A 27,541-nucleotide genomic window follows, 5' to 3' on the forward strand; every position below is an offset into this window, starting at 1 on the left:
CTTTGAAAACAACCATTAGTAGTTCATGCCAGTCACCACTCTACCAGCTGCAACAGACACTGAGAAAAACAAAGGAGGCTGACTGAGCTCAGAGGACGCAATGTCAATCTCTGCAGATAAAGAGTTTGGATTCTTAATTACTGACAAAAAACTTGATTTGAAAAACTGTTATGGCTAGAAAGGAAAGAATAAAGAAAAAAGTATTCCACAACTTGCACCCTCCTGACACTTGTTAACCTTGTGGTTTTGGCTTAACTTCCTGTCGATTGAAATGATTGCTTTAATGATGAAAAGGACATGAGCACCCAGAGGCCCTCAAGGACAGTGATGCGCAATTTATAGGCTGGTTTAAGGAACTCATGTCTCTAGAATTAACCGCACCCTTTGAAGAGTTTTCAGAAAAATTATCAAGGGCCTTTAAATGTTCCAGGTTTGGTCCCTTTTACTGTGAGTGCGCAGGTGCGTGTGTATGTGTGTGCATATGCATTTCCTCTGCTTGATGGGTCTAGGTAAAGGGAGACACAGGAACAGCTTGAGAACAAAATCATATTGATTTATGAGATTTTACATTTAGAGGTGTCAGGGAAACTATTTTAATCTTAAGCCTGACACTAGTGACTTGATGGCCATTTTATTTCAGTAGCCAAATCTTCGAGTGACATCTAATAGGTGTAAGCGTCCTCCCTCTGTCTTAATTTAATCAAGAGACCTCGACCCAATTATATTGCACACTAAGCCAGTGTTGAAAATCATAAGAGAAGAAGAGGCCTTACCTGCTGATGCAGTAGAAAGCAATGAGCCGGAATAAATCCGCAAAGCTGATTCCTGAGCCTTCCAGGGAAAAGGCTGGAAAAGAGAGATTTTGGAAACCAGTTGAGTGTCCCTGGGCAAGTTCTGGGATAGGAAAGCCCCTCCACTGCTGTCTGCTGTGTGCACAGGACCATCCCAGTGCTCGCAAACAACTACTGTGTGGCTTATCAAAACCAGCTGTCAGGAGGATGTATGTCAGCAACAAACAGGCCAGTGAAGAGTGGATGGCCTAGAAACTCAGCCCCTGACTCACTCAGAGCACATGCTGCGATGCTTGGTAAACAGACCAGCACAGACTCAAATTACACAACAATCTTTTTTTCAAAAGTTCAGAACACAAAATTGGGCAGGGGTCAAGGGGCCAGTCTGGCTGGAGTGAGAGGCCATCAGCACATGACAGGGCTTGGGGAACATCAAGATCCCCACTGCCCTGGACCCTCCTGAGATGGGCCTCCAGGGTTACACTCCTCTTTGCCAAAACAGGCCATCCCTGATAAAGATACAAGGCAGAAGGAGCACAAAGCCTGGAGGATAATGCAAGATCTCCATAAGTCAGCTTTTGTATGAAAGATTCCAAAACTCATTTGTGCAGAGTGCACCCCCCACCCCCAACCACCACTGCCACAACCTAATGCACAGCTTCCTAATGGAGAAGAGATGTTCCGGCAAGATAGCGTGCCATTTTGCACATCTTCCAAATGGTGGGATAGTGTGTAGTCTGACTTCAAGTATTCATGTATTGGCCAAGCACTTCTCATGCCATGTGGCTCAGAGGGCATTCATGCAGTCATTGTTCCAACAACATTCCAAATATCCTTAACTTTGTGATGATTTCCTCAACCAAATGAGTTTTTCTCTCTTTTATAACACTCCATCCATATCCTCATTTATTTTCCTTAGTATTTGCTTGTAATGTATTATTTTGGTTATTTAGTATTTTTGTAGCACCAAAACACACCTAAGCCTCTATACATCTACCATTACCAAGACGCAAACAGAGTCACCACAATTTAGTGAGTTAAGTAGGAGGTAACCATTTGGGGTAGGTTAACATCCCTGAGCCTTGGGTTTCTCACCTGTAAAATGGGCAATAACAGTACTTTTTCCTTGTCTCCCAGAAGGGTAGTAGTGAGAACTGAAATTTTAAAAAGTGGAGTAACTTATGTGGAAACAATCTATATAAATATAAGGTAGTATTTATTACTATTAAACCACATTGTCCAGATGTTATGACAAAATAGCCATCTGTTTTTATAGCAAGTCCTTCCTTTTCCAAAGCACCTCAATTCACAGAGAAGAGAGGCCCTGAGAAGGGGCCACCATGGTGGGACCAACGCCTGGGGTAACCAGTTGTAGCTACCTTAGTGCTTTGCACAGACTAGCTCTTGCAACCAATTTAAGTCCCCTGGAAAGGAATAGGGAAGTGATAGAGGCCTTGATAAAAGACAGACGAAAAACCTTTAGCTGGAAGGGACTTAAGATGAACATCAAGAAAGGTTTAAAGTACAAACACTAAATGGTTTCCAGACTAACTTTATCATGGTGAACTTTGGATATTAGAAGAGATTTAAAAATCAGTTCTTGGCTAGCAGACTTCCAAAGGCCAACTTAAGCATTGCCTTTTTCACTTAATATTTAATTCATTATCTTCAAAGTGGTAGGTTTGAAATCTATCTTCTGATTACCTCCTAGTGTAAAGGAATTGGTATGAATCATTCATCAGGTTTAATGACTGTCCCTATGTCTGACATGGAAGTTTTTCCCTGGCACAAGAGACCTTGTGAGACCTGGAGGAAAAATATCACAGGACCCAGGTTTGTAGCTGAACTTGAGTTGATCACATAGAGGCTGGGAGGTTTCACTTCTGCTAGAAATGTCTCCCAACTTAAAGGCCATATGACTTAGTGAGACTACGAAGTCTGGTCTGAGTATTTATATTCCCATATCTGTCCTTACATTGACCTCAATACCTTCAGGTTCTTCAAATGCCTGGAATGAGGCTCCCTGAGGTCAAAACTGAGAAGTGAGAATCCTGGTCTTAGCCTTGTGAATGAAACAGTCAACAGGCTTCCAAATTTGCTTCTCCTGACCTGCGCACTTCAGCTTGCTAACCTGTGATTTCAATGATTTCCTTTGGGGTGCAGATCTCTCTTCTAACCTTCTTGGAGGCTGGCAGTACCTCCGAGCTATGTGTTCTCTTTTTAATTTAAAATTTGGCCCCCTGATACTTCACATTTCCAGTGACCGTGGAATGGTGGGAAGAAAATCAATGCTATGAATAGTGCTCTTGCCTCAAAACTTTAGTTAATTTTCCCAAACTGGATTCTGCCTTTGATTAGCTGCATTTCATAGAAAACCAAACAGTGATTGCCTGGAGGGAATATGTCTGCTCAAGGATTATTCACAAAGATGTGTAGACACATGTTTCAGTATTAGATCCCATAAAGAGACAGCCTGCCCTGCAGCTTAGTCATAAACAAACTTGGGCACCAAATCCTGCTCTGTAACTAGGAAGGCAATGAGGAAGCCAACCTCTATTAAGTCTCTGCCACATGCCAAGCAGTAGGCTTCATACATTGCACAGAGATTGTTTAACTGAACTGTTAACAACTCTCTGAGGTTACTCTCACCCCACTATACAGATAAGAAAACTGGGGTTCCTAGGGTAGGTTACCTGCCCAGTCATTCAGTGAACAAACAACATTGCGAGGACTCAGACCCATGCCAGTCTGCCTTGAAGCACAGGCTCTTCCCTGGAGAGGCCTGAGGCCCTCATGTCAACCATGACCTAACCAGCCAATGACAACTCACTGTATGTGCTTTCCTTTATGGAAAATTCCTTGAGTGGGGCTCCAAATTCACAGGGCAGGCGAAGTGATAGGACTTTCTTCTGCATTTTGGTGGATTTATGAACCAGGAAGATCTAGGAAGGAAAGAAATTCAAGCTTAGGAAACACCTAGAAGGTTGGAACCTGGGCATATGATTTTCTGTACATACAACATCCACAAATAGAGCCCCCTTCATAGGTGAACTGCAGAGCGCAACGCGGGACACTCTGCTCCCTGAGACACGGTTGATCTGAAGCGAGCGTGCCACAGGCGCCTTTCCTGGGTAACTGCCTGCCATGGCATCGTACTTCCCCTTCGACAGAAGCTTCTCCGTGAGGCAGGAGCGCCCTTAGTCTGCAGAAGCATCTTCAGTTTGGTGACTGTTTTGTGTGACACATTCTCTAAGCCTGGTCTTATGTCAGTATCTTGGTTGATGAAACCTAGATTCTAAACACGGGAAACATGGGGAAAGTATGGGTGATGACTTGGGGGTTCATTGGCTAATTTGGCTCTGGGGTATATTTATGATAGACATTTGAATTTGTTGTCAACAGTAAAAAGAGAGGAGTTTTTGTTTTTCACAAAACATGGCAAGACCAGGCATGGCAACAATCCACTGGAGCCAAAATATGACTGCTCCATTTGGAAGGTGGGTAGGTGTGCTCTGAAATGCATTACAGCCCAAACCAAGGCTGTGGTCCACTTACTCCTGACTCACTTCACTTTCGACAGCTCCCTCCAGGTCCTAATGTTTTCAGACATGTGTTTACTTTAAACCAGCCAAACTCCCAGTACTGATGTCTCAGAACACCTTTCTGGCTTTCATCAATGCAGAGGTAAGTATGCCATCTATTGCTATTCCATCTGTGCACTGCATAATTCAAAATTGAGAAAATAGGGGTACCATTTACCTAAACTGCAAATAAAATGGTGTCCCCTGGGGTGTGCAGTGGTTGCCTGGCTGAGTCCTGTTCCCTTCTCCAAGGATTTTCATTGTCCTGTTCCTTTAACCACTTCTCTTCTTTCTTCTACATTTGAACATCGTGCTCTCCATTCCCCTGCCATTCTTTATATTTTTCACCTAATCTTTACTTTGGTCCTTATGTCCAGTCCATATCTCCTAAGAAACATTTTAGGTGCGGGGAGAGCGCGTTGAGGGGAAGGTTACGAGAATGACATGTTTGGTAAGGAGTGAAATAGGAAGACCTCTGAATTCTCTCTTTCTTCTTAGTCCCCATGAGGAGGCAGCCATGGAATTTATTTAGCAGGCAGTTCTGGGACTCACTATCTTTGGGACACTCTAAAATTGAAGCATATGTTTCCTTAATACTATCCTGATGGGTAAAAGCCCAAAGCACTGCTGAGAGGCAGCTGTTGGTTGGTGGAAAACAAGTAATATTCCCCTATGCAAGTGGAGATCTCTTTGAGCCTTGGGGGTCAGGGAGAATATAACCTCTAGGCCTTATTTCCTGAATCTCTGCAGCCTTAGATCAGAAGTCAGTGAAGTATGGCCTGTGGACCAAACCCATCCTGCCACCTGCTCTTATAAATAAAGTTTTGCTGAAATAGAGACATGCTTGTTAGTTTGTATATTGTCTATGGCTGTGTCTGCACTACAAGGTGGAGTTAGGTAGTTCTGAGAGAGACTGTATAGCCCACAAAGCCAAAAATATTGGCACTCTGGCCCTTTACAGAAACAGTCTGCCAACCCCTGTCTTAGGCTGTACATTAATCAAGGATGGTGGGCACCCCAAGGACCCATGCCACCATGGCTAGTCTTTCACATCTCCCTCTCACACCTGCTCTTCTTGCTCTTCAACATTCTTGCTTCCTCTGGTGCATTTGGCCTCCATTGATCCATGTTGCTCCTGTCCTCACCCTGCCCTCAGCTGCCCCATCTCATCAAATGGGTCCTGGTAGGGATCAAGTAGGTGGCTAGAAAGAACTCCCCACAAGGTCTCAGTAGGAATGGGCATGCCTGACACCAGAAGGGGAACTGCTGCCTACAAACAGGGCCACCTCCCTCTTTAGAATTACTGGCAGAAATGCAGAGGCAGACAACTTAACCTCTGAAAGTGGGGGGCCTCACTGAAAGAGGTCTTGATCACATACACCAAAACCAGGGGCAACAACCCAGTGTGCTGGCCAAGGAATTTTCTGCAGAGATGATCAAATACAGCGTCTGTTACCCTGAGCATGTTCCAACATAGTTCTTAGTTCTGTCTGTTTCTGTCTGATGAAAAACAAAGACTAACTTATAAATCAAAAAGTGGTAACAGACAGGCTCTGGCTGAAAGGAAACTCAAAAGCTTACTTTCATGCCCAATTGTTACAACATTCTCAGCCAGCTACTGATAGAATTTTCTCCTTGCCTTTCTACCCACTTCTTAGTTTCTATCTCTTGTTGTGTGTGTTTCAAGTCTTATTTTATTTGGGATTTAGTGTAGTTATCTGTTTTTTGGGAAGTAGACCTTATATACAAGCACTGTCTAATAGAACTTTCTGTGATGATAGAAATGTTCTATATTCTGCATCATTCTTTATGGTAGACTACAGCCATCTCTGGTGAGTGAGCATTTTAAATGTGGCTACTGGAACCGAGGATCTGAACATTTAATTTAATTTAATTTAATAAATGTAGATTTAAGCAGCCACATGGGGCAAGTGGCTACCATAATGAAAAGCAAAGGATAAACCAATCACTGAATAACTTTTTTTTTTTTTTTAAAGGAACTTCTATAGTGCTGTGGCCTGGCCTTATTAAAATGAGATTGGACTTGAGGAGGCAGTAGCTGAAGAAACTGAGTTGGACTTTGATCCATGTGGAAAGCTCAAGAAAAATCATCATAATCAACCAGAGGAGAGAAGTCTATGGACACAGAACTTTTGAAGGTTGGGTCCCAAGTTGGATGGCTGGGCCCCAGCAGGGTTCCCAGGCTCAGAAAAAAGTAAAACAGCAGGGGTGACCGAAACCCCACAACCAGCTCTTCCTCAATGTTGGGTCTCAAGAAGTCAGGCCAAGGGCCTCTGGCCAGGAGCCCCTCCTCATTACTGAGGTGCTATTATCCTTCTGAGTCTTGTACTTTCCACAGAAACTGAGCAGATGTAGACAGAAAGGCAAATTGTGAAGAGCTCTGTTCCTGGGAGCTGCCTGCAGAATTTCCCTGCAATGCCACCCAGGTTCACACTGGGAACCACGTTCCCTACAGGCTGCAAAGACTTTCTAGAACTCCAAGTCTTTCTCTTTAAGGATGCAGCAGTGCTACCTGCCTCAATATGTTTCCCTGTGGTTCTGAGTCTTACCCCTGGAGGCTGGGACTGGAGGACTTCTGCCACCTCCTCCTCACTTAGACTCAGCTGCAGCCATATGGGGTGAGTGTGAAGAAGCTGGTCCAAAATGCTGAGCCTGTTAGAGAGGCTGTCATAGCCAGAGTCTCGGGGACAGGTCTTCACATCCTTTTCCTTGGAACAGCCATCATCTTTGTGTCTTACCATGCTAGGAAAAAGAGAATTGGCAGGGGTCAAATGGCTGTGGCACTCATTACACATACCCTATCTTGTCATAACCACCTAATTTGCCTTCCCCACCAGACTGAAAGCCTTAAGGGCAGACATCATGTTATATTTCACTTTGTAGCCCTAATATTAAACAAAGTACTCAACAACACTCAACAGACCCAACCTTCTATTTCTATCTCAGTTTTGTAAAGGTTCTAAACATCCTAACTGCTGTTAAGTCTATCTTCTGGCATACAACATTTCTTCCTTTGAGCACAGAACCCTAAGTGCTAAATTCCATGTAAGGAACCATGAAGTCCTGAAGCTCAAAAGACTATATCATAAAAATGACTATAGCAGCCCTGGCCAGGTAGCTCAGTTAGTTAGAGCAACATCCTGATATGCAATGGTTGTGGGTTTGATCCCTGGTCAGGGCACATACAAGAATCAACCAATAAATGGATCAATAAGTGGAACAACAAATCAATGTTTCTATCTCTCAAAAAAAAAAATCAATAAATAAAATTTCTAAGCAACAGCATGCTCTAAAAGCAAAACCAAAACATTTACACTCGCATTTACACACATACATTTTTGTGCCCAAATGAATTGGATTTCGTGTATTTTCACACATGTAGATTTTTTTTACTAATATTAGTTATAACGAAACCTTCCAGTAATATGTTACAATACTATTCATAAAATCATATTGACATTATTCATAATCACCACAGAGTGGAAATAGCCCAAATTTCTATCAACTAATGAGTGGATAAATAAAATGTGGCATATTCATACTTTCATTCAGCCATAATATTCAGTCATCCTTTTTATGAATGAAGTACTGATCCATGATACAATGTGGATGAAACCTGAAGACACTATGCTAAGTAAAAAACCCAGACACAAAAGGGCGAATATTCTATGATTCCGTGTATATGAAATATCTAGATAGACAAATATACACAGACAGAAAGATTAGTGATTTTCTGGAACTGGAAAGGGATACAGGATGGGTAGTTATTGCAAATGAATATGGAGTTTCTTTTTGATGTAATAAAAATATTCTGGAATGAGATGTGTTGATGGTTCAATAAACTTTGTGAATATACTGAAAACAACTGAATTGTTCACATTAAATTTTGAATTGTATGTTATATGAGTGAAATTGCAATAAAAAATATCACACTGACTTCCATTGTTGTCTTTGGCCTCAACATTAATCCTGTTATTGAGTATTTAGTTCCCATTTTACAAATGAGGAAACTGAGGCCTGTGAAGTTCTCAAGTGGTCCACAGATATAAATAGCCATGAGATGGCAGAACTAGAAATTCAAGTGGTCTGGTGTTCACCCAAACACTGCAGGTTACGAGTAAGATCATGAATACAGGATAGCTTGTATCTATGTGGTGCCTACCCTCAGTCAGACCCTTTGTAAACATTTTCTCATTTACTCCTCTCAATAGCCCCAAAAGGAAGGTACTAAGATCCCGTTTAAAAACGAGGACCAGGAGGTTCAGACTGATTGAGTAACTTGTTCAAGGTCATGCCTCTGTTAAGAGAGGAAGGGTAGAAATTCCAGTCCAAGGCTGCTTCAGCTCTGGGACTTCTTTCCCTCTACCATACTCAGAACTCTCTCCTTCCCTGGTTCTCAAAGAGCTGGCCATCAACACCAGTCCTGGAGTAGCCAGTGGGAACATCAGGCCTGACCATTCATGTCTGCAGGGCCAAGTTCAGGTTGGGGTACACATGGTCTTCAAATATCTAACCACCTACCACTCCCCAATCCCAAAGGTGTAGCCTGGATGAAGACTTGAACATTGAGAAAGATACGTGATGGTTCCAAATGTGAGATGAGACTGGAGGAAGGAGGTGTGCTATTTCCATGTGGATCACTCCACACCGAGGAAGTTGGATTGAATATGGAAAAAAACCCATCTAAGGCAATCAGTTTTGGGTGCGCAGACTCAATAACAACACCCACAATGGAGAGTCCATGGGCTAGCCAGAGACCCCATCCTAAGTTCTCTCCTATACCTTCTAAACTTTCTATATATCTAATGACACATACTTACATTCCAGAGTTACACTTGGTTTTCTCTCAAAAACCAAACATGTACTTCTGCAACATGTTTCCAGACCGGAGAATCTGCCCCAAAAGGGCAGTTTGTCATTGTGCAAATGACATTTCAGGGCCTCCAGGTATTTTGATTGCAGTTAATGAGAACAAACTCTTCAAAATGGAGGTGGTGTTAAAATGCCTTTCACATAAAGAGGAGACTTTAGACCATCGATTCTTAAACCTGGCTGCCCATTAAAATCACCTGGAGAGCTTAAAAATGTTTTGCTGGCCAGACTGCACCTAGATCAAATAAATTAGACTCATGGGGTAGGACTCAGGCATCAGAATTTTTTAAAGTTTCTTAGGCAATCCAACATGTAGTCAAGTTTACAACCACTACTTTGGATCAGCCCTTGGACCTATACAAAAGTCTCCAGTGGTTTGTTAAGCTACAATCCTGGTTTCAGCCCCAAATATTCTGATCCTGCAGGTCTGGGATGGGCCTGAGACTGCATTTCCAGCAAGCTCTGGCTGATGTTGCCAGTCTGAGGAGCACTCACTTGAGACCTACGAGCAAAATGTGTACTTGAACTCAGATCCAATTAGGTGGGATTGGGGGCGGGGGGGCAGAGGAAGGGTGGTAACATGGCACTGAAAGAACTGAGAACACAAATAAAATAAATTTCATTCCTGCTGTCTCAGGTCGGTGCTATTTTACCAGGACCAAGTTCTGCAATCTCTAAAACAGCAATCCCGACAGTCAGCTGTGCTGAGAGTAAATATGCTGGCAATCTTCCTTCCTTAGGAGGATGCCTGTTGTGACACCTCAGTTGTTTCAAGAAGCTAAAGAGCCTTTGCTCTGACAACTCCTCAGCCTTAAAAGCCAAGGTCTCAACAGGGGGTTAGTAAATAAGATTCATGGGGCCTCATAAAGGAGCAACCATAAATTAGACCTTGCCTTTGCAAATGACTAAGCCAGTGCCTTATTCAGCTAGCCATGTGAGGTTTATAGCCTACTATTACAAAACAAATTGGCTTTTATCAGCCAACCTGAAGGACAACCTTGAATAAAGAACTAATGAAGGGAATGTTGAACCTGCAGTGAATGCTGTTGGTGCCCTGCCCGGTCCCCTTTTATCAGATTGGGCACCCATGCTCCTGCTGCTCACTTTTCCTGAATACACCTGGTAAGTAATGCCCTCCCCTGGGAGCAGAGGCACTGCTAATAATACAGGGTGAGGAGTGGTCTTCTTGCCTAAAGGTGGGACAGTTCTAGGGTGTTATTCATGATTCAGAGCTCCGGGGGCGGGGGGGCGGTCACGCTGAGGCTAGACTTCAGCTGGCCCCATATCTTTGCCTGGTTTCCTCCCCTCCCGTCCAGTGTTCCTCACTCCTTCACACACTTCTCCTGAGAGACTCTCTCAATAAATCACAGCACAAGAATTCCCATCTCAGGCTCTGCTTTTAGGGAATTCTACCTAAAACAGAAGCTGATGAAATTAACGGAAATTAATGATTCCTAAGACAGATGTTTGCTTGCAAATATAAGGGAGGGCAAAGAATGAGTGACTTATAAAAGAAAAACAACTGTGAATTAACCCAAGAAATTGTATGATGATGCGGTCACAGTGGGATGGCTGCATGAGAGACCCACCACTATTTTTGAACTTCTTTTCTCTAATCTGAAAGTGGTACCTCCAGCGCCATGTAGAACTGATGCAAGCACAAATCACAAGTGGATGCTAACACGCCTAGGTGAAAGGCATTGGAGAACAGAACATTTACCGTCTTAAAATACCCCACAGAATGCTTACAATAAAAGGAAAAGGGACCGTGACAATGGAGAAACCTGGCAGACACCATCTTAATCAAGTGATTTAGCCTTAACACCTCCAGAAATAAGACACCTGATATCAAGTGCCTCCAATGCGATGCTCTGAGGAGGTGTAACCTGAACCTAGACAGGTAGCTTAGCAGAGATTAACCTTTATTTAGAGCTTATAACTTTGCCTCAATTAACCTGCAACCTCACTTAGATCACTCTAAAACTTATAAGTTTTGTGTAATGCTATCTTGTAATTTACTGAAAGTCTCATAGAAATACCAAGACTTAGATATTTATCCATACCTACGCAATCCTGATGTAGATTGCCAGAACTGTTTTTCAGGAACAATCCCAGGATATTTTGCAGGACCAGGGGGTAAACTGGCTGAAACCACCTGAGACCAGCTGGAACAGCTTGAAGGACTCACCAGTGACCTCATTAACTGTCCTCATTATACCCTCATTACAATACTCTCAAGCACCCAGGGGCAGATATTCTCCACCATTTTTGAACATGCGATGTATGTATAACCATGTTTCTTGACTCTGAGTGCATTAGGGTGTCCCCACCTATATATGCAATGATGAAGTCTACCTTGATGTTTACACATGATTTCCCCTGATAAAGACGGGTTAGATGCTTTGTTCAGGGACACACTGCTCTGGGAACAATCCCTACCATGTTCCTGCTTTCTGGCTTGCATTATGAAGTTCCTTCTCATAAAGTCACCTCAAAGTTGTCTTTGGGCTGGCAACTACGGAGCATTCAAACCTGGTCTGGTCTGGAGACAAAAGTTATAATAACACCTGGGTAGTTTTCCTGCCCCGAAATATGTCTAACCTGAATCGACACAAGAGGAAACAATCAGACAAACCCAATTTCAGGGACTTTCTGCAAAACCAATGGCCTGAACTCTTTAAAATGTCAATATCATTTCCTTTTTTAAAAAATTTCCTGGGATAAATAAAAATAAAATAAAGGAACATGATTACTATATTGTGTGAACATATGGGATCAGAATTACAAACAGTTATAAAGGACAATTAGAAATATTTGAATAAGGGTATATGTTAGATAATATTTCATTAATGTTTATTTTCCTAAGTATTATAATAATTTTAATATGATTATGTAGGAAAATATTCTTGTTCTTAAGAGATACATACCAAAGAATTTAGGGGCAAAGTGTGAAAATGTTGGAAAGTGTCAAATGCTCAGTCCATTACCCCCTCAAAAAAAAAAAGTTTTAGTATAGAGGTAAAGAAAACAACTGGTGAATTTAAGTGAACAGGATTATTTTTGCAACTTTTCTGTAATGTTTGGAATGTTTGCAATTTCTTAAAATAACAGGTTGGGGAAAATGGGAAAGAAAATATCTACCATCTCACTATATATATATGATTCATTTATTTTTTTCAACTATTACTACTATTTCCAAGTGTCTAGGTCTGCTTTCACGGGGAGATTAAGCTGCAGTATGAATTCAGTGAGCACAAACATGATTCCATCTGCCTTGGAACTTGGTATATTTGCGATCTACCTTCATGGAAAAGCCACCTTATATTTTATCCCCATATGTAAAAATACTAGGCAAGCTTTAGACTGCCCTACAAATGTAAGGTGCCTCTGGGGGCAGACAGCAAACATGGAAAGACTCTACACTAGCTCTTCCCCCATTACAACCAACCTAGGCCTGATGCCTCTGAAGCATATTATACCCACTCAGGGGGACAGGGCTTGCCAGCACCAGCTACATTCTAGTCACACCAATATTAGGCTCTTCTGATTTGGGGATGAGAATGGCCCTTCCAATTGGCTGCATTCCCTTCATTCCCAGGGCCAGGTGTTAGTAGCCTAGGAAGGTGCAGAATAAATGGTCGCAGAAAGTGCGTTCTAATGTAGGATAGGCAGAAAGACATTAGCCAAGTTTTATTAAATTTCACTTAATTAGATTCGTCTCAGAGAAATCAATAACTTGCACCTGTTTCCATACGATGCTCTTTCTTGTCTTAATGCATAATTCCAGAGGACAGGACAGTCTGTTAATGCCATTTCTAGTGACCAGGACACTCAGAACAGCTCGCTTGCACTTCCCAGTACATGGTCCTCTCTTCCCAACCTCCACCCCAAACAGCACAGCAGAAGTGTATACTTTGACTTTACAGTCCAGTCTTCTTTTTTAAATTAATGTCATAAAATTAACTAAGCAACACATAAAATACATAAAACTCTGATGTGAGACTATTTCTGAGGAAAAAATACGGATGCAGTAAATACAGTCAACAACCTTCCTTTTATAATAATATAATATATAGATAGTATGTATAAGAATATAAGAATTCTATTTTGTTGAATAGCAAAAATAAAGTTTAAGAGGACTAAAATGCCAAGCTATTACTATCAACAAGGGCGGTAAATGTTCATTTGGCCTATGGATTTCAGCACTGGTGCAGTGCTCTGGATGGCTCTGGCCTCAGAGTTAGGACATGGGGGCAGGACAAGTATACATATACAAAACAAAAAGCCTCCCAAACCTTCCCTATGTGAGTTAAAAACTTCATCAAGCTGAACAATTATATATTTAAATAGACAATTTGTATCTAAATCCATAAAATGTGTTTAATTTTGAAGGACAAAGTCTGTTTCAGTTAAATACTTAAAGTGTACTGAGAACTTTCCTTTCTACAGTAGACTATTAGATCATAGTTCAACTAAAACAAAGATTGGTATAATTAACAACTTCTGGAAACCTCTCATATAATGAATGGCAAGTCCTCTACGGAATTAAATCAGGGGGGAGGTGACTTCAATCAAGTAATGCTCCCCTAAATTTCGTTCCATGGTTCTTGAGTTCCCTTCTCTGTATGCACATGTGAGTGCACGTGCCTTAGCAGAAACATGATTCCATCTGCCTTGGAACTTGGCACATTTGTGATCTGCCTTCATTGAAAAGCCACCTTATATTTTATCTAAGTATTCTGTTTTGTTTCTACTTACAGAATTAATGGGCCCTGTAAATTGAGTCACCTGGAGGTTGTTGGACGACCGAGTAAGCAGAACTGGTTGGAGGACAGAATATCATAACCTCCTACAATATACTTGGCTTTTGGCTGTTGTCTCCTTCCCTACTTCCCATATGCTGGCCCCAGGCACCACCCCTGGTCTCCCAAATCAGGCTTTACAAAAGCATGGAAGGGAATTCTCTCTTTGGGAGGGGATCCCTGCTTGTGCTGCCTGTTCCTTCCAGACCAATCCCAGTGCTGGATGTGGGACTCAGTAATCCACAATGGCTGCCTTAGACATGAAATTTGAAGGGGTGAGTGGCAGGGTCTATCCACGTCTTACCTTCCTAGGCTTTACCTGGATTTCCAGCAAAGTGCTTCCTGATAACCTGTAGGAAAGACTCAGTGTTCTTCAGCCTGTGGACTGATTCCCTGAATGCCCCCTTGAACCTTCTAGACTCTTAAGAAAACTAATAGTTCTTTCCTTTTCTTACACGGTAAGTGCCTAATACATATACATTCAGAGAGTGACTCAGACAAATTGATTCATTATCAATGAATGCTAACTGCATCAATAAAACAAAAAATAAATAAACAACAAATGCAGAGCCCAAGGTTACAAGTTGCTTTTGCATAGGACCTAATTATAGCTTAATATTCATCACATTGCCTGTCTTCCCAACATAAAGAGCTGCAGTCCTGCTAGAAAGTGAAGAACTCAAAAACGAAACAAAGCTTTTTGGTGGGATAGTGTAGATTAATCCCAGCATTTTATAACTTCTCAATAATATTAAAAATTGACAACGCTTCTCAAAGAAAGCTGGATACACTAAGGCAGTACACAAAGCATCATTTTTATGTTAATGTCCAGTACTTATTTTAACAGTTACATTATTTAGTGCATGGTGGAGATATTAGATTACTTTTTTACCCATTTTTTTTTTTACTGTGGTAAAATACTATACAACATAAAATTTTACATATTAATCATTTTTAAATATACAGTTTGGGGATATCATATATAATTACATTATTCTCCAACCGTCTCTACAATTCAGCTCCAGAACTGTTTCCTCTTGTCAAACTGAAACTCTAAACTTATTAAACAATAACTTCTCATTCTCTCTTCTTCCCACTCCAGGCAACCACCATTCTAGTTTCCATCTCTATGATTTTGACTACTCTAAGTACCTCTTATAAGGGGAATCATATAGTATTTGTCTCATCATGAGTGGCTCACTAAATTTATTTTTAAAAATAAATGTAAAAGGTGAGTCAATTTAAAGAAAATAGGCAAATTAATAGTAAAGATGGTACATGAATAAAAGAAAAATTATAACACAACAGAGGAAATTTTGTGTAAGACAATTTGGATTAGAACATAGTATTTTTTCTGTATTAATTTATAAACCTTTCTGATTACAAACCTCTCCTGTATTATTCACAAACCTCTTTTAGACACCAGGGGAAGATTACTCTGAAATATGTAACTGTTTACCATTGCTCACCCTCATCTTGCCTGTGTTCAAGTTATTCTTGAGTGTGCATTGCAGTAACTGGCTTCAGGGCACTTACCTCATTTTATGAGGCCTTACACACTTCTCTGTGTTACTGGCCTGGCATCACCCCCCAGGCCATACGCAGGCCTAGCCCAGGGCAGGCATGGATAAAATGACTGCTTTAGGCATGAGCTGGGACTGGGTAGGAGGTGATGTGCAGGCAGCAGTTTTACTCCCTGTGAGCGAGGAAGGGAAGAAAGCAGCTCTGTAAACAATGAGAAATGTGGGCACTGGGTCTCTCCCTTAGGTTCTTTCTGTCCCCCTCACCGCCACACATAGCCTCTGATTCAGGCCTTTCCTTAGCCAGGCCCCAACAATAGAATCCAGCTGCTCAGTTTCAGTCTCAGGAGACAAAGGGTTCCTATATCTGTATTTATCAGGAAATGGGTGGCAAAAATCACCACAGCTACCTAGAGCCCCCTGGCCTTGAGCCATCTTAAGGCCTGGTGTGAGAAAAGAAAGCAACCTAAACCTTTCAAGACAACAAACCCAAATTTTTAGTAGCTCCTTCCTCATTGCTCATGAATTTCCTTTATGCACAGCCCCTCCCAACTTCTCATGGACTAGCAAGGGGAGGCTACAAGTATAAAAGTCAATGCTGAGTTTTAGCCTAGAACTGCAACTCTGTGCCCAGAGACACAGGACATTGGTGATAAGTGCTCCATTTAAGGTCTACAAATACAGAATGCCTTATTCCAACATTGGCAATGATATTTAGGTTCCAACGAAAGAACAGAACTCACCAGCTGGCTGAACACAGAAAAAGGCAGGGGTAAATAGTACTGGCCGGAAAGCTGCCTTTGGTTAAGGCAGGTGCCTGAATGAGGTATGGAAAATCCTATAGTGGGAACCCTACACCCACACCAAGGGAGGGTCTAGCAGTCAGTTATCAACCAGTTCTAATTTAAGTGAAGTCAAAACCACCCATTTCCTGCACATGTAAATGCATTTATATCAAAATGCTAACTTTTGTAAGGCATGTCATATTTTCCATCCAGTTAATCTCAATTCCAGTGGAAAGAGTATTTGCAGGCCTCAGTTGATTCTTCACAACTGTGAAGCCCTGATCTGCTACTACATGTCATTTAGCCTCAGTTTCCTGTGTCCGAAGATGGATTCTTATTGAAAAAAAGGAAAAAAGGGAATCTGATTCTCAAACAAACAAAATCTGAAAAGAACTGTTTATAAGAGCCTGGACTGTCTTGGGAAGTATAAGTAAAAATTCTGTGTACTAGAGCTTCCAGAATGTCTCTTTGATTGTCTCCTAATTTTTAGAAATTCAAAAAAAGAAAGCAAGGTAATGTGCTCTATTCTAGGACACAAAAACTATCCTATAAGAAAAATTCTGGATCTAGTTTTGTCAATTTAATGACAACCTTTTTGAGGGTGGCTCCTGGCAGATCCTTGTAGCTGGAGTGACCTCCATCCTTGGTAGATCTAGTCCCAACTATGGTGCTGGCCACCCTTACCATTCAGATGGGGGGGGCGGGGAAGAAGAATCAAAGGCTACTGCTCCAGATATTTTTGAATTGAAATTTCTACCCATATCTTGCCTCGCTGGGGCACCCCTTTCTTATTCTCCTGGTGCTGAGCCTTCAGCTGAGCCCCAGTCTAACAAAGCCTTTTCACGTGACCTTGCCTCGACCTGCAACCATGGCAAGAAGGTGCAGGGCAGCCCAGGATGTGGTGCTGTGAAGGGTCCAGGATCCCAGCTGCAATCACACATTGAGGGGATCATCTTGAGAATTAAGGACTGCTTCTGGTCAAGATGGAGGTGTAGGTAGACACGCTTCACCTCCTCTCACAACCATAGAAAAAATTACAACCAGATCCCAAAACTCATAACACCCAGAACCATCAGAAAAACGAGCTGTATGAAGGTCTGACAACCAAGGATTTAAAGACGCATTCATCCAGATGGGCAGGAAAAGTGCAGTTGTGGAGACGAGCAGAGAGGCACTGTGGCACCAACAGGCAGTGTCGGCAGTGATGGTTATGCAACAGATGGGAGGGATAATCTTGGGAGCACGCAATCCCAGCCCCAGCCATACTGTACAGCTCAGGGTTCCAGCACCAGGATGAGAGATCCCTGTTACCTCTGACTGTAAAAACCAGTGCGGATTGGGGCAGCGGAAGAAACTACTGGATTTTCACCACTTAAAGGGCCAGCATAGTCTTAGAACATATGCAAACCAACCCACTTCGAGATTCGCCACCAGGACAGCAGCTGAAAGAACACCAGTCACACAGGAGAAGAGAATGAAGTGACTGGAAATGGAGTGAGTGCTGGACGAACCGCCAGAAGCCAGGCAGTGGCATTGTCCCCTCTCCAAGCCTTCATCACAGAGCCACAAAGCAGTGAAGTGGTTTGCCCCACCCTGGCAATTATCCAAAGCTCCACTCCACACAATTCACAGGTACCTTTTCTACACAGGCCATGATACTAAGACAGGGAGTAAAAGCAGCTCTACCTAATACACAGAAACAAACACAGGGAAGCTGCTAAATTGAGGAGACAAAGCAATATGGCCCACATCAAAGAATAGAACAAAGCCCTAGAAAAAGAACTAAGTGAAATGGAGATAGCCAACTTATCAGATACAGAGTTCAAAACACGGGTTATCAGGATGCTCAGAGAACTCCTTGAGTACAGCAAAAAATAAAATAAAATAAAAATAAAGAAAGAAATGAAGGTTATACTAAGTGAAATAAAGAATAGTCCACAGGAAACCAAAAGAGAAGGGAAGGAAGCCAGGATTCAAACCAACAATTTGGAATGTAAGAAAAAAATAAACATCAACCAGAACAAAAAGAAGAAACAAGAATTCAAAAAAATGAGGATAGGCTTGGGAACCTCTGGGACATCTCCAAATGTGCCAACATCTGAATCACAGGGATGCCAGAAGGAGAAGAGGAAGTGCAAGAAATTGAAAACTTAGTTGAAAAAATAATGAAAGAAAATTTCCCTAATTTGTCAAAGGAAATAGATATACAAGTCCAGAAAGCACGAAGAATCCCAAACAACTTGGATCCAAAGAGAACCACACCAAGACATATCATAATTAAAATAACAAAGGTTAAAGATAATCTTAAAAGCAGCAAGAGAAAAGCAGAGAGTTTCCTACAAAGGAGTTCCCATAAGACTATCAGCAGACTTCTCAAAAGAAACTTTGCAGTCAAGAAGGGACTGGCAAAAAGTATTCAAAGTGATCAAAAGCAAGGACCTACAACCAAGATTACTCTATCCAGCAAAGCTATCATTTAGCATGGAAGGGCAGATAAAGTGCTTCCCAGACAAGGTAAAGCTAAAGGAGTTCATCATCACCAAGCCCTTTTATATGAAATGTTAATGAAACTTATTTAAGAAAAAGAAGTGGATCAAAACTATGAATAGTAAAAAGGCAACAAATTCACAGCTATCAACAACTGAATCTAAAACAAAAAAACCAAGCAAACAGCCAGAACAGGAACAGAATCATAGGTATGAAGATCATTTGGAGGGTTATCAACTGGAGAGGGAAGGGGAAGAATGAGGGAAAAAGGTGCAAGGATTAAGAAGCATAATTGGTAGGAATAAAATAGACAGGGGGAATGTAAATAATAGTATAAGAAATGGAGAAGCCAAAGAACTTACATGCACGACCCATGGACATGAACTAGGAGGTGGATGGCTGGAAGGAAGGGGAGTACTAGGTGGAAGGGGCAAAGAACAATTAGAACAACTCTAATGGCATAATCAATAAAATATACTTAAAAAAAAAAGAATAAGAATTAAGGACCAGACAGAAGTTGGAGTCCCAGACCAGTAAATCCTTATTAGTGTAAGAAGAAGAAAGCAAACACCTCAAATACTAGAGTGGCAAAGACGCCAGCTTGGTAGAAGATGAATGAGGGTCTTCCTAGTACTGAGGGAAGAGAAGGATGCGTCTGTGGTCAATGGTTTCTGCAGACATATTAGTGGAAGAGGCCTCTTAATGTAAAGAGACAGAGAAAACCACAGCTCATACCAAAAGAGGTCTATCTGATAAAAATTTCTGGCACAAGGACCAATTCCAATTTTTGTTAAACACATATATACACACATAGGAAACAAAGATTTCCCAGAAAGCATTTAGTTTCAGAAATACAGTAGTCTCTCTCTATATCGCGGTTCACTTATTGTGGCCTCAATGCATTGCAGGATTTAAAAAAAATACTACATTTAATTATTTATTGTGGATTTTTTGCTATATCGGGGGATTTTGCGGTACTGTATACGTGTGTTGTTAAAGTTACGTAGGTTTAAGAGTGTAGAATATGTTTAAGAACATAAGTAGTGTTTATAAAAGTGTGGAAAGGGTTAATAAGGGAGTGGGAAAGGTTAATAAGGGACTGGGAACAGTTTATAAGTGTGTGGGAAGGGTTTGTAAAGTCTTAAAAAATATATAAATACTAAAATAAATGTAAGGTTTCTACTTTGAAGATTTTCACCTATTGCAGGGGGGTCTAGAACGTAATACCTGCGATAAATGAGGGTATACTGTAACTAGTAGTTGAGGTCGAATGATTTCTTAACATGTTCAATCATGAAAAAACTTCTTTAGAATTTGTGAGGCTGAATTAAACACCTACTCGGTAATATTTAAGTCAGGAGAAGAAGGGTAGTCCAAATTCATTCTGGCTACACAGCAGGCACTGCCTAGTTTCTCAGTTTATAGTTGAGGAAACTTACCCGCCATCTGTGATGGGAAACGTTATGGGTAGAGGCCGTGAGGAGGGGATGTTCTTGTAAGGATCATGTCTTATTTACCTAATTTGTGAGAGATATTAGAGGCTATCCAATTTATCCACTTATTTGAGGTCACAATGTTAGAAATTGATAGAACTGGGCTTGGGACCAATTCTCTGACTTGTTCAGTTTACCTACACCATATAAGTTGATATTTTAATTTCTTGGGGCCTTTTTGGTCCCCTTAAATTCCCAAAGGAAAATGACTAACATATTTTGTGTTGCAGATTTTATTCCTGTGTGGCTAAGGGCTGCTGCTTTCTGAGGGAAGCAGGCTCAACTTCCTCAAAAAAGATTTCTGAAAGCATGCTGCAGAGGACTTGTGAAAAGCTTTTAGGGCCTTTGGTGACTTTTAAATTCTATCTACTGAGGACTAAGAGGAGAGAACAACAGAAAAACAGGAACAAAAATGAGTGTCTGCCTCTGGAGAGGAGGTGCTGCCATTTTCACAAAAGGAGGAAGATTTGGGGGCTTTTTTTGCTTATGAACGTCCTCTTGTGGACTCTTCAGCTAAAGATGAAAAGGACAGATATCAACCCAACATTGGCAGGGGTCTTCATTTGTTTCTGTAAAACTAAGGAATGAAACAGAGAACCCATTGTCCTGGGTACCCCTGGAGCTTGAAACAGGAGGAGAATGAGCCCGGTGGCCCCTAAGTCTTGGCCTCTTGGCCTTTGAGCATAAGCAGAGGCATGCACCAAACTTCACAGAAAGGCAAGCACTTCGTGGATTTGCAGGTCTTGGCCCTTAACTGCTTCTGGCTACACTGCTATTATTTCATAGATGGATTAAATCAGTACTGCATTATAACCAAGCAGATGTTTCATGGCATAATCAATACCAACACAGCAGCAAGGCAAGGTCTATAAAGGATAAAATATATCTAACTATACAGTATGCCACTGTGAAAATTGTGTGTTCCTAGGGGAGCCAGCCTAGGATACATTGCACATTTCCAGGATGATCAAAAACACTTTTTAAGTCAGTGAACTTATGTGTGATCTATCATTTAAATGCACATAAAAACATTGAAAGGATACATACCAAGGCAAAGAAATAAGATAGCCAACAAGCTAAGAGGCCACTTTTTCAGGGCTGAGAGCATATCCAATGGTCCCAGAGCATCTGAGAGCAGGCTACTCTCCTAGAACAGCCACACCTGTCAGAAAGGTTGGTTTTTCTCCTTTCCTGTGAGCTCCAGACTGGTTCAGCATAAGACAAGAGAATCACAATAATTTGCTACAAAATCTTTGATTATAAACTTATAACAAAAACAAAACAAAACAGCCTGCCAATGAATTTCTCTCCATCTTTTAGATTCTTATGTTTTACTTTTGTTCAGTACTTATATGTAGAAATATTCTCCATGTCATGAATTGAATTGACAAGGCCATTAGTTGCATCATAACTAAGAAATATATGTGCCTTAATATGATATACTTATTTCTGGAATTTAAATTCTCTTGAACTCAGAATATACTGGCATCCAGTACAATTTCCAATATTTAAAAAAATGTATGTCCTCCACTTCAGTAACTTCAAACAGAATTTAGTATCACTTCACATTATTGCTTTCCATCTTTTCCTCTTTAAACATAAGATACAAAGTGACTATTCTTTGTTGATTTATACCCACTTTTACTGTCAGAAGATTTTGGAGAGTGTATTTACGAGAACATTAGGAAACAAATTCAAGGCATTGATAAAACATCATTTTGCATTTTATCTTCTTACACAGTATCTGTGTTGCATGCAGTGTTAGCCTGCAAAACGAATATTTTCCTCTTTTGTCATATCTGGACGAATGAGGAAGCATGGCTTGAATGCAGGGAAAAGGGTTTCCGGTCCCTCTTTTTTCTAGGGAGGAATCTTAAGGCCTATCACACATTTTCAAGTTTTTATGTTTTATGCATTGGTTGGGATCCCCTACTTGCTTTATGTGGGTGTGTCTTGTTTCTACAAAAGACTTCTGACGTTTGAATACTTTCAGAATCTCCATCTTTTATTTGTTCATTCAACAAATATTTATTGAGTGGATGGATGCTACATGAAAGACACTATGCTAGGCACCGAGAAAAGAAAACAGCATCAAACACAGACCAAACCCCTGTTGTCATAATGCTTACCTTCCAGTGCTAGGAGGCAGGAAACGCACTACTAAGCAAGTGAATATATGTCAGGTATGTACAAGTTCTGTAAAGCAAAACAAAGCCAGCTAAGGTGACAAAGGAAGGGAGGGTCCAAGGGTGAATGCTTCCTGGAGGAAGTACATTCTAGGCAGAGGGAACAGTAAGTACAAAGGCTGAGAGGTAGAAGTCTGCTCAGCAAGAACATGGTGGGGCTGGAGCAGAGTGATAAAGGGAAAGAGATTACAAGAGAAGAGATGGGAGGAGTCATATCCTGCAGGGTCTAGAAGGCTATGGGTGGTCTTGGTTTGAAATTTAAAAATTACTGTAGGACTTTGACTTTGATTTAAATTAACCTAAGTCAGATCATTCTCTATACTACTAAGAGGATGGAACAGGTGACAGCAGAGACACTAGGCAGGGGTCCACTGCAGTGTCACTGGTGAGAAGTGGTCAGTCCTGGATTTAATGTGACTATGGGCCCAAACACCTGGAGGCATAGTTATTGGGATAGGAAAGACCAGGTAAGAGGCAGATTTGTGAAGGAAAACCAAAGATTCAGTCTTGGTCTTCTAAGTTTGAGACACCAAAGGTCAGGCTTAGTGGACTATGGAAGCAAACATCTGGATTCAAAGAGGTGACCAGCCTAAGGCTATAATTTGGTAATCACCAGTACACAGATGGTATTAAAGCCACAAGACTGGATGGAATTACCCAAGAAATTATTCTACAGCTCTCTTTTAGTAATCAGTGTGCAGTGTTTACCTCATGCCAGCTATGCACTCAATCTTCCTAACAACTCTGAGGTAAAGTTCTATTATCATCTTCATTTCACTGATGTGGACACTGAGGCACAGAGATTTTTTAAGTATCTTCCTCAAGGTTTGTGGGGGAGAGAAGAAGGGAATTGTGAAGAGGCTCAAGGAAGGAGCTCTGGGTGCTCCAGGGTTAGGAGATCAAGGAGACTAGGAGGAGCCAGCCAGGAGCCTAGAAGCAGCAGCTGGTGAGGTGAGAGAAAACCACGGATCATGGCATCCCAGAAGCAAAGCTGAGCAAGTGTTCCAGGAAGTGGGGTGGATCTACCATGTCAGATGATGCAAAGTAGGAACTGACTATTGGATGAATAAAAGTGACATCTGCACTTGCACTAACCTGGTTTTGAAATTCCTTACTCCCATTTCGAATGCAGGCAGAAAATCTCAGTAGTTTCTTCAGCAGCTGAAACTTTGTAACCAACCAAAACTCTAGATGTTTCTATTGTTGGTGCAGAAGTACTTTTTATTCTCTTCTCTGCTTTCAGATGACATCAGTTTCTGACCCATTGCAAGACCTCATTATTTGATATATTAAAAAGGAAGTACCTGTGCTATGAAATCACACATTTTCACATTCTAATCATTGTATTTCACTCATTGTTTCCCTGTTGTCCTCCTACATATTTTATTTTATGCATTTAAAATATTATTCTGAGAAGGGGTCCATGACAGAAGAAAAGCTTTCAGATCTCAAGCTCATCTGAACATTAACCACGAAAGAGCAACCAAAAGCTAACCCAGGGCACCGTGTGACACTCCAGCATTCAACAAACTGGGCAACCACAAACACCTCCTGGTGACTGGTGAGGTGGTTGAGGCTGTGTCACAGCTCACACTCACTGAGGATAAGGCTGCAAAAGAAGGCCACTGTGAGACATCTGTGCAGCCGCCAGAACATGCCCAGCAGAGGTGCCCAGGGGCTGACTGCGTTCTCTCTCTCTCTCTCCACTTGAGGCACCTCTGTTCCTTTCCTGCCTGCTCTCCTCCCTGCTCTGGGCTGCTCTGTGCTAGGTGGGAGTGCTGTTTCCCCATAACCAACCACAGCTCTGCTCTGCTTTCATTGCGGAAACAACGTTAAGTTCTCCTTCCCCTCCTTCTCTGTTATCTGGCCCTCATGACATCATTGGGCAAGATGGAGCAGTGATTAGCAAAGTCACCACTCCAAGCTTCTAAAAGTCAGTGAGAGACTCCAGCACAGAAGCCACAGCCTTAACAGTCAGACTTTTTACCACATTATACAGGTCCCACATCAGTAGAATGAGGGTCATACTGGAGCTTTACCTCATAGTGTGATTAGGAGATTCAATGAGTTGGCAGCTGTAATGCACTTAGAACAGTGACTAGAATGTGGCAAAAACCATATACATTGTTAAATAAAGACAATATTGCCGTTTTTCTTTCTTTCCCATTAAAAAAAGTGCCAAGTAAAATGCCTCTGAAATTCCGTAAATTCAGTGGTAACCAACATAGCATTTAAGAATATGTTAATCTAAAAAAATAGTCATTCTCCAATTTAAAAAGAAAAAGACTAAAAGAGATGTTAAAGATTAAATGATGGCCCAGCTCTCACCTCAATACCCACTGTAGTTAGAGATCAAGATCTTGATGGCCCCTATCATGTTATCATTCCTCCTAGCAAATCTGACATCTCTGGTGGCTTATATGCAGGAAAGGCTCCTGTCTGACCTCTGGGGAGTTGGGGGTCCCTTTTGCAGTATTGTATTTCTTGGATGTGAGGAAATCAGTGCTACTAAAGCTCTCTTCTTTACTCTTTTGACATCATCCTGGAGTCCCAGTTTATTTTTAGCTTAGTAATGCAAAGGGTAAAGAGAAATCCCCTGGCTAAAGTTCCACAGAGTTTGGAACTACTGTGAATGTGAGGTGGACTCTCTAATTAGAAATCATCGTGCATTTGTCTAGATCTCAGGGAAAGAAAATAACCAATCAAAGCCATTCACAATAAAGTGAAGGGCAATTGTAGAATGCCTAGTGCTGCTGCAAGTTGCTTGGTGACCATCTGGTCTACCCCTGTCATTTTTTGTGGAGTAGGAAATGTAAGACATAGAATTTCCACAGCTAAGGGAAAATACAAGTCCTCCAGAGACATAGGAGTTAAAGCACCACCTTACAGCTCCCAAGTTGCCTCCCTGGGATTGCTTGTCCTCCCCTCAATCTACTGCAGGAAACAAGTCCGACCAGTTTGAAATTTGCCTGGACAACAGACCCAGCTGGTTTGCCTGCCTTTGCAGGACTCTTCCTGCCTGTCTCATGACTTGCAAGCAAAATCCACAGCACAGGCAGCCTCAATCCCATTTCCTGGGAAAGGGAGCACACTGATAGTAAATCCAGCTTCTCAAGCACCAACTGTCCATGTCACTTAGCAGTATATTCTGGTTTGTTTTTTTTTTTTTTGGTGATCCAAGAGCTGGATGAGGTTTTGACGAGCTCTTCCAACGTGCCATCCCCACCCTGACCTTTCCACTTCCATCCTCCAGATTAAGATTAGTCCCTTACTACTTACTCTGATCCATCCAATACGTTCACAACATATTATGCTTAATCAGTACAACATTTGCCTCCCCTTTCTTAATCATTTACAATCACGTCCAATTTCTAGTATGCTAGGTTGCCCTCAGGCTAATGGCTATGGTAAGTGCTGAGGGTTTTCTGACCTGAGAATGCAAAATGAGTCCATCCTCTTAGTGCTCCCCTTTAAACCTTCTGGAGACTGAACGGGCTACACTGAGTTCTACTTTGCACACGGAGGATCCAGCTGAGTTATTGTTTCCATCACTGTGAGTAGGTGGATATGGCAGATAGAATTTTAGGTTTCCGGGTTCTGGTGCCAGGAGGAATTGAGAGGGTGTAAAGTTCAAGTGCCTTCAAAGTGACTAAAATAAACAAGCAGACAACTGGTTCCTGGGCCACTCCCGCCTCCTCCAGAGTTTCATCTGGATCCGCCACCACACTCCCAGTTCCCAAACTTGAGGAGCCACGGAAATGGCAGTCCTCAAAGCTAATAGGGTTCACTTAGCTCCCATCTCCCACCCGGTGCCCAATTGCCTATGTCACCTGTGGGCTTCGGTGGGTTCCAGGCCATTTTCCAGGCTGACATCTGTCTGCACCATCTCCTGTTTCAGTTCTCCGATCTCCGAGGCGATTGTGTCAATAAGCTATTCAAAGACAAAAATAGTGTGACGTCAGGAAGTGGAAGAGGCGTGCTCAGAGCCTGGGGAGCTTCAGACACTTCAATAGGAGCACAGAGATGACCACCTTTTTTTTTTTTCCTTCTTTTTTTCTTCCTTTCTTCTTCTTTTTTTTTCTTTTAAATCTTGGCTCTGTTAATTTTCTCTATTCAGAGGAAAAATAAAAAGGGAGGGAGCAGCTTCTTCTTAGAAAGAGGAAGAACTTAGGTTTCGGTATTGCCCAAAGAAAAATAATATGACACCCAGTTTGGTTTCTCAACATGAGTATCAAAAGGAATAAACAAATCCTGGTAAAATCAGGACTCGACATTCATACTGTCAAAGTGAAAACTCAGAAGGAATTCCCTGCATTAAATTTTATAGAGTTATTATTCTGGTTACAGAAATAAGCATATCTTAAAGACACAGCTTGCATATCAATTCAAAGAGACATTACACTTATTTCTCATCTTATTCTTTGCTTTCTTTTTTTTTTTTTTTGCTGTTTAGAGAAAACTGTTAGGGGAAAATGGAAGAGAGGGATGCACGGAACTGGAAGTGTGTGAGTGGGAGGGTGGGTGAACGATGAGGAGAATGGAGGGGGAAATGTGGCCTTGTCTTGAAGAAGGCTTGTGTGGTCTTATGTCTTCTACCTACACAGTGGGCAGGGGTTACATCTGACCCCAAAATTTGGTCTAAATTCTTGAGCCCACCTATCAACAGAATCTTTCCTGGTAATAAGTAGGCATTGTATGTGAAGAGCAGCTCTTCTCAAAGTGTTCCACAGCTCACTAATTTTAAAAAATGTTATATAAATGCTATTTATGTCAACATGTAATAGATTATTTTTACATAAAGGTCTCAACATTTTCTTCTTTTGTCTTCTAATACAGTAAATATTTGTAGACATAATCCACATGGTCTGTGAAGTCTTCCATAATTTTTAACAATGTGAAGTGGTACTGGGACTAAAAATTTTGAGAATTGCTATTCTAGCTAAAGACAGGTATTGTATTGCCTCAAGCAGCTTTTATCCCACCCAGACTCTGGAAAAAGTTCA

The 27,541-nt window shown here is 41.5% G+C and overlaps 1 protein-coding gene across 1 annotated transcript in view; it reads right to left on the bottom strand.

Annotated features, from left to right (window-relative positions):
* Positions 1 to 27,541, bottom strand: part of RIN2 (Ras and Rab interactor 2) — a 113,416-nt gene that overhangs the window by 35,034 nt on the left and 50,841 nt on the right. The window contains exons 2-5 of the mRNA XM_090285997.1: positions 26,369 to 26,469; positions 6,943 to 7,135; positions 3,622 to 3,733; positions 774 to 846 (exon numbers count right to left, since the gene is read on the bottom strand). Coding sequence (XP_090142123.1) covers positions 774 to 846; positions 3,622 to 3,733; positions 6,943 to 7,135; positions 26,369 to 26,469 — 479 coding nt within the window. The remainder of the gene's footprint in view (positions 1 to 773; positions 847 to 3,621; positions 3,734 to 6,942; positions 7,136 to 26,368; positions 26,470 to 27,541) is intronic.

Source organism: Furipterus horrens, unplaced genomic scaffold (genome assembly GCF_987537825.1).
Source record: "Furipterus horrens unplaced genomic scaffold, mFurHor1.1.pri manual_scaffold_8, whole genome shotgun sequence".
In the NCBI taxonomy this organism is placed as follows: domain Eukaryota; kingdom Metazoa; phylum Chordata; class Mammalia; order Chiroptera; family Furipteridae; genus Furipterus; species Furipterus horrens.